Source organism: Oncorhynchus clarkii, chromosome 12, assembly GCF_045791955.1.
Source record: "Oncorhynchus clarkii lewisi isolate Uvic-CL-2024 chromosome 12, UVic_Ocla_1.0, whole genome shotgun sequence".
Taxonomy (NCBI): domain Eukaryota; kingdom Metazoa; phylum Chordata; class Actinopteri; order Salmoniformes; family Salmonidae; genus Oncorhynchus; species Oncorhynchus clarkii.
This window is the reverse complement of record NC_092158.1, coordinates 90,125,350-90,133,345: the sequence shown is the minus strand read 5'-3', so window position 1 is coordinate 90,133,345 and position 7,996 is coordinate 90,125,350. Positions and strand designations below refer to the sequence as shown.

At 40.3% G+C, this 7,996-nt stretch overlaps 1 protein-coding gene across 1 annotated transcript; it reads left to right on the top strand.

Moving 5' to 3' along the window:
- LOC139421617 (zinc finger protein 135-like) lies at positions 1 to 2,497 on the top strand. Its single transcript, XM_071172681.1, has 2 exons — positions 1 to 522; positions 1,079 to 2,497. The coding sequence occupies exons 1-2, from the start codon at positions 318 to 320 to the stop codon at positions 2,314 to 2,316; spliced, it is 1,443 nt and encodes a 480-aa protein (XP_071028782.1). The 5' UTR covers positions 1 to 317; the 3' UTR covers positions 2,317 to 2,497.
- The last annotated feature ends 5,499 nt before the right edge of the window (positions 2,498 to 7,996 follow it).

Here is a 7,996-nt window from a genome sequence, read left to right as displayed (position 1 = left end):
GTGGAGCTCCTTGTTCCAGCGTCTCTTAAGCTCTCCTCTTATCACGTATGAACCCAGAACTAAATTGAGCGGTTGACCAATTCATGAGACATTAGTTCTGTGTAAACCAAGATTAACTCAGGGGTGAAAGATGTGTTCAACTCCAATGAATGCTCAATCAAAGCTTCTGAACATAAGACGGGGCATTAGAATTGTTATACATTTGTGGAAAGTAGTGAACGATTACACACTTCAGGAGAAAGGAGGTATTATAAGGATGCACCAATCAATCAGAGATTTAGACTAAAGTAATCAAATGTTTGGTCTAATGATATTCTATGTACAATACTTCCTGTGGTCTCCAGGACAGAGCTAGTCCGTCCCCCTCCACCCTGCCGGAGTTCCCTGGTCACAACTCTCCTGGTAGCGCCTTACTGCTGGATCTGAAGAGGGTGTTTGTGCGGCTGGTCGACTGCAGGAAAACACCAGGGCAGAGTGGAACTGTGAGAGAAGGACACGAGGAGGGAGATTTGATTTCATCAAGTAAGAACAATGGGGTGTGTGGAACATACTACAATCTGATTCTGCAACTTCTGTTAATTCATTGATTAACAGTATACATGTATGGAGGGGTGTGTGCCTAATAAACTGGCCACTCCACTGAGTGCATATTGATGATGAGGGCGGCAGGTAGCCTAGTGGTTAAGAGCGTTGGGCCACTAATCAAAAGGTTGCTGGTTCGAATCTCTGAGCCGACAAGGTGAAAAATCTGTCTGTGCCCTTTATTTATTTTACCTTTATTTAACTAGGCAAGTCAGTTAAGAACAAACTCTTATTTTCAATGACGGCCTAGGAACAGTTCAGGGGCAGAACGACAGATTTGTACCATGGGGATTTGAACTTGCAACCTTCCGGTTACTAGTCCAACGCTCTAACCACTAGGCTACCTGCCGCCCTTGAGCAAGGTACTTCACCCTAATTGCTCCTGTAAATTGCTCTTTATAAGAGCACCTGCTAAATAACAACAAAAAAAAGTTATAGGTTTTGAAAATATGGGTCCATAAACAAATACTAACTATTCAATGTCTTTATTTTACAGGGGACACCCCGTACTGTTGTTCTCTTAGTGGGAGGGGCTTATCATCTGGGGAGCCTCAACATCCTGTTGCTGACGAGACAGAGAAGAGTGTCTCCAGATCAGAACATCTCAAGAAACACCAGCAGAGACGTACAGGGAAGAAACCTCACCACTGCTGCTCTGACTGTGGGAAGAGTTTCACAAACCAGAGTGGCTTCATTATTCACTGTGATCAGTGTGGGAAGAGTTTTGCTGCATCTAACACCTTGAAATCTAATGTAAGAATTCATACAGGGGAGAAGCCTTACCTCTGCCTTGATTGTGGGAAAAGCTTTGTTAGTGCAGGAGCCTTAACTGTACACCAGCGAGTACACACTGGAGAGAAGCCTTATAGTTGTGATCAGTGTGGAAAGAGCTTCAATAAGTCAGTCCACCTGACTACACACCAGCTAATACACACTGGAGTGAAGCCTTATAGCTGTGATCAGTGTGGGAAGAGCTTCAATAAGTCAGTCCACCTGACTACACACCAGCGAACACACACTGGAGAGAAACCTTATAGCTGTGATCAGTGTGGGAATAGCTTTGCTGTAGCTTCCTCCCTGACTAGACACCAGGTAACACACACTGGAGAGAAACCTTACAGCTGTGATCACTGTGGGAAGAGCTTTGCTGTAGCTTCCTCCCTAACTAGACACCAGGTAACACACACTGGAGAGAGAACCTATGTCTGTCTATGTGGGAAGAGCTTTGCTCTAGCTTCCACCCTGACTGCACACCAGCGAACACACACTGGAGAGAAGCCTTATAGCTGTTATCAGTGTGGGAAGAGCTTTGCTGTATCAGAAAAACTAACTAGACACCAGCGAACACACACAGGAGAGAAGCCTTATAGCTGTGATCAGTGTTGGAAGAGCTTCAATCAGTCAGTCCACCTGACAACACACCAACTGACACACACTGGAGAGAAACCTTACAGCTGTGATCAGTGTGGGAAGAGCTTTGCTGCAGCTTCCACCCTGAATCGACACCATCGAACACACACTGGAGAGAAGCCTTACAGATGTGATAACTGTGGAAAGAGCTTCAGTCAATCAGGGAGCCTGATTTCACACCAGCGAACACACACTAGAGAGAAACCCTATGTTTGTCTATGTAGGAAGCGCTTTGCTCATTTAGGGAATATGAGAAAACACCAGAAAGCTAAAATGTGCCGTATTTCCTCTCCCTCCTATCTGTCACCGGTTCCAGATCCATAAATAAAGGATCAATAGAAAACATCTAGTGAACAGTCATATCCATCTCCCATTCTTAAACAGTTGCCTTAGTCTGATCACCATGGTAACCTTTAGAGCATAATATGCAGCTCTGATCTAGGATCAGGTCTCCCCTGTGTCTCTGTAATATTACACATCTAAATGGATAAATGTTATCATAGGAAATGTCAGTGAACCCGTGTGTGTGGGGGGAGGGGGTGATGTTGATAATTGTATATTTTCATATACTCATGATATTATTAAATAGGTGTATATTCATGTATTCAATTGATCAATAAACTTCTAAACAAGAAGTTATCACTTAAACTGTATATTTTATATATCTATATTGATTAAAATATTCCTAAAACGAATCAATAATACATTGGATAATAATATCCATGAGGTCCAGGTAAGAACTATGTGTACTGTGTCTTGTAACAACGGTTAATGTACTAACTTTTAGATTTATAATGTAATAAAACCGGTAAATGTAATATCTTCTTGCTTAATATGATAACGTAACTTATTACATTAAGTGGAAAAAGTTATCAGGTGAGTAACAACTTTTTAAATGAATATCGTAACACCTAAACCAATATTTTATGTGTTACTTCACTTATGTTAATGCACATACTGCCCTCCACTAATTGCAAACCCACAAACACAAACCTATGCACCTGTGCTCATACACTAACACACACAAGCACACATTGATAAAAAAAAAATACCTGAATTAATCTGTAGGCCTTATAGTCAATGAGTCAGGGGGCTCACTTGGGGTGAACATTTTTAAGGTCAATGTCCCAAGAGTTGAAAATGGGTTCTATAATTGCAGCTTTCTGTGTGCTATCACTATTTCTATTCATCCCATTACATTTTTTTGGTAGCATCCAATAAGCCAACATCAGCGTAGAGGATGTCTGATGTAAGGTAGCTAGCGACCTAGCTAGCTAGCGAACAACATTTGTTTATCTAAACTAAAGTCTTGCTTGCTTTCCTGATACGCTGGCTAGACACTCCAAAGCATATCAATGTAATTAGCCATCTATTATCTGGCTACCCACAAACAGGGAAACAGATCCCAATCAACGGTGTTATCACATGCTCCACTAAGGCAGTTATTTGTCTTATAACTTGTCCTTGTGGTAAAAAATGATGTGGGTAAAACAAAGTGCGAAATAAAAGTAAGTAAGTATCTCAGAGCATCGTAGCACCATTAGGTGCAAAAACTTGACTTACCCAGTTGCGGCCCACTTCTTGGAGGCAGGCCACTCGATTTCGTCTCTGCGTTATATTGGCATCGAACATGTCACCCTCCCTAGGAGAGGGGGTGACCTTAATAGTTTTTTGTTAAAACGAGAGGCTGCCTGGATCTTTAACTTAAAGACCCTTGTTCCCTTCGGTCTCAACGTAGACTTTGATCTGAAGCCATTCTTGTGATTATTGTGACTTTGCCATTGTAATTGTTTGTAAGCTTGTGTAGTCTAAAATGAATCTATGATCGTATGCTATCCATTTGTTGTTTGTATGTTGTTCTTTGTATGCCATTTTAATATTTGAGAATTAACCAATGATATTAGGCCACTCTTGGCCATGATTACAGACACCGGTAATTACATTTTTGCATCTGAGTTCCTAGAGTGTGCGGCTCTCTTTTATTTTCACGCGAGTCTTGAGTCACCACTCGGAGTACTATGAGATACAACTATCTATGTTTACTGTTATCAATTTATTAAAAGGCTAAGTGACAAGCTAATATCCTGCAATCAATGATCTAGTATTAAACATAAGCATCTCTGGGTTAACTATCTAATGTTAGCTAAATGTAGTATTGAATAAATTGTCTGAATTTCTTTAAATTGACAATTCTGTGACCTGTCATGGGCAAGTTGTAAAATTACACAATAGGTGTCAGCAAGAGATGTGCATTAGCGGTGGTGCGCGCTAGTGGCGTTTCAATCTGTGACATCACTTGAAATAGTGGCTTTTGTGGAGCGTTGGGTAACGATGCTTCGAGGGTGACTGTTGACGTGTGCAGACCGACCTGGTTCGCGCCCAGGTCGGGGCGAGGGGACGGACGTAATGTTTATACTGTTGACCCGGATCACTGGTTGCTGCAGAAAGAGGTGTGAAATGTCTCGTCAGGGTAAGCTTATTGGAAATCACCTATGGGGGAAAAATGAATGTTGGAAAACAATTGAACCATTTCCCTGTTTGGCCACTAGGTTTTGTGGGTATTATGTCTCGTCCACGGTGGGGCTCTATAGAGAGAAAGAGTAATGCCATATTTTTATAGGCACTAATTTTGCCATGGTTCGCTGGACAAAGCCTATGGGGAAATTAATGGTGTTTTTGGATGAATGCCGAAAATAAGGTCTGTTGTAAACACAGGTTTAGATGTTATATGTTTTGTTATACAATCTATCGGCGAACGTCACTTCTTGTGAATTTTGATGTATTTAAGTAATTTAAAAAAGCACATCACAAAGGCTTCATAATTCATAAAGGTCATATTAACTGACTGCTATTATCTCATAGAACAAAACGTATGAGGTCTCCTTAGGCTGTGCTAACTATTTTCTGTGTTTATTCCAAAACGCCAATTTCCCCCCATAAATGTTTCCTATTGGGATGGCTGAACGAGCCAAAGGAAACTAATTTCCGAGTTTTAAAACTACAAACTGGCGAGCTTTAAAGCTCTTTATAGCTTGACATTGACATGATTGGTAAGTGTAGGAGGGGTACTTCCTGTATAAACACGAATTCCCTTCCTTGATTACTTCCTTCCAGCATCCATGATGTGAGAAATGTGCAGGAGGACCTGAAAGAAAGGAATGTGTAGTATTGATGTAAAAAGTTGTGTGTATAAACTGTAGGGGTACACATGGTGCTGGAGATCAGATGTGTCCGGTGAGAGAAAGACAGGTTGAGGTTACCAGGATCACAGTAGTGCAGAAGGTGTTGTATGATGAGGCAGTGAAGTAAGTAGTAGAAGTAGAGGAAGATGGGTCCAGGGTGAAGGATCCTGAGAGGGTCCCTGTGATTAGGCGGAGGTCAATAGAGAGTGACAGGAATAACATGCTTCAGTAAGTTTTGGCCAAGTTCATGGCCATGGTTGTCAACCGTACCGCAGGAATAGAATGTAAATCACAGTGGATAGATGTTGCAGAGGCAGCTGTTGAGAAGTACTTGGGTGTACAATATTTTACTTCAGAAGAGTTACAAGGTGTTTTGAAGGATAATATCCCATCCTCCCAGGCTGGTAGCCTGGTGTTGAATCAGAGGGCCAAAGTTGTGGAATAATGATGAGGTTTTAATGGGTGCAGGGTTAGTTAGTTTTTCACAGTGTTATGAATTAATAATACAGAATAGTAGGCTGATACACAGCCAATACACTAGGTGGGGGCGTGCACCTATAGTCATTGTTTGCGGACCGCCCTAACACTAAAGAAGAAGACCACTTCCTTCTCAACGGCGCTGGTCTGCTCCGTGAAGCGGAAGAATTATGAATCAAATCAAATGTTATTGGTCACATACATATTTTATTGCTACTGTAGCGAAATGCTTGTAATGCACTGACTACTGCGGAGGTTGCATTGTTGTAAATGCTGAATGGACACTGCAGACTTCGGATTGAACATACACCAGGTTTTTCTGGTTCGCTGCACGGATAGCGCTGCTGTAATCAGTCTGGTATTTTATAGGCGTCCATTACTGGGCCTCAGACAATTAAACTGTCTGGACTCTCAGAGGACGTTGTTTCAAGTGGATCTCGGGTAGAGCTAGACGATAACAGACAACAGGATTCTTGGTGAATAGGGTGTTGAACGTTTTATTGACTTTAATAGATTTAAATCTTATCCAGGATCTTTCTGAAGTAAGGTTAGCCTACATCAGACATTTATTTGTCACAGTTTAAGTCGAATTGTGATATTTTAAAGGACGCCTGATTGCTCTGGTCTAGCTGTTTATCTGAATGCTGTGACAAACAAGGTAACTAGTGTAGGCTAGCTACAGATTAACTGTCACGTTTTTTATTTGAAGAAACGCTGAAGAAAGAACGGCTTCAACGATGGATCGGGTAAGTTCGGTTTACTTTTATTAACAATATTCCTACTGTGGTGTATAACATGTCTAGGTCTAGTCATCATCTTTGATCTTCCATATTCATTCGTTCCATTTGAACAACTGGACAAAATAAACAATGGTGGTAATAAAAACACGTCATATTTTGTCCTTCAGAAAAGTAGCCTACTAGCCTATCGCACACAGTTTAATACAAGCCAACGAGAAGCTAAAGTCAGAAACCATGGAGAAATAATGAGGCCATGGTAAAGTTGGTTTTATATTCACACATTCGGACATTCAACAGACATTCGCCAAAAGCCATTTAAAATGGTAAAAATCAATAATTATTTCACCGTTTGTCACATAAACTAGGTATGATTTATTAATTAAATGTCTAGCATAATTTTACAACCTTTGCTTTGAGTATAAATTCCAGTTTTGATACGATAGACTACATGCCCTCTATCAAATCAAAACTGGAATTTTTCCTCAACAAAGGTTGTAAAAGTGTGCTAGACATTTATAGAATAAATAATATCTAGTTTTATGTTTCTGTGACAAACAGTTAATTCGTTATTGATTTATACCACTTTAAATGGCTTTTTACAAACCAACTTTACCTTGGTGAAATAATGAGGCCAAGCCTACACCTTGCAGTAGCGGTGTGTGGGTAAAATGACCAGGGAAGAAAGCCAGAAAAATAGCCATATTACATGTTGTGATAATTGTGTTGTTATAACCTGTTAGTTCATATGCCTGGACTCAGCTGAGACAAGAAGACAGTGGCAGAATACATTCAACCAGACCTTTGTTACATCATAAAACTAGAGAGCAACATCTGTCCTGTTAAGTTCACAATAAATGTTGCATGTAACAGTTGCATGACCTTCAGAATGGTCGAGCAAGTGAATGTTTTCTTAATACTAAACAACTATTGATTTAGAGTTACCGCAAGTCGAAAAGGAAACAGGCGCTGCCTCCACTATTCAAGCTTCATTTCAACATCCTCTAATCACCTATGCTTAGTCTACTACAGTGACAACTAAAATATACCAAAAACCAGGGGCGCAACTTTCACTGGGGATGGAGTGAACATGTCCCCACCACATTCTGAAATTGCATCTTTGTCCCCCCTAGTTTTATCATTGGAATGTAATACTAAATGTGTTAAGGGTGTGCTTTAGGACCATGCGTACACCTCTGAGAGGTCGAGTAGGCTGTTTGGAGTATTTATAGGACTGGATAAAAAAATCAATAATAATAACGCCCCCCCCCACTTGTAAACCAAACCCTGCCGAAAATGATTTAGTCCGATCAACCTAAATATGATGCGTCTATCCATAGTACTAATTTTGTGTGTACGTACAGGTAGGAAAAAACCCATCTCACCCAACTTGTAGAGAAATGCCAATTGCCATCCTCCTCTTTCATGTTCCCTGAACGGTCTCATACAGTACAAGCTTTTAGTTGTTTTATTGTCCTAGACTACCTGGCTAAGATGCTCTCTCCTAGCCTAGAAAATCTGTTATGAATTATATATATATATATATATATATATATGTATATGTGTGTATATATATATATATATATATATATATATATATATATATGT

What these genes read in the sequence shown, in the direction of transcription:
- LOC139421617 (XM_071172681.1), top strand. Translation starts at nt 318, where the DNA reads ATGTACAATACTTCCTGTGGTCTCCAGGACAGAGCTAGTCCGTCCCCC. An exon ending in GGGAGATTTGATTTCATCAA is followed by an intron (nt 523 to 1,078) that starts GTAAGAACAATG and finishes TTTATTTTACAG; the next exon opens with GGGACACCCCGTACTGTTGT.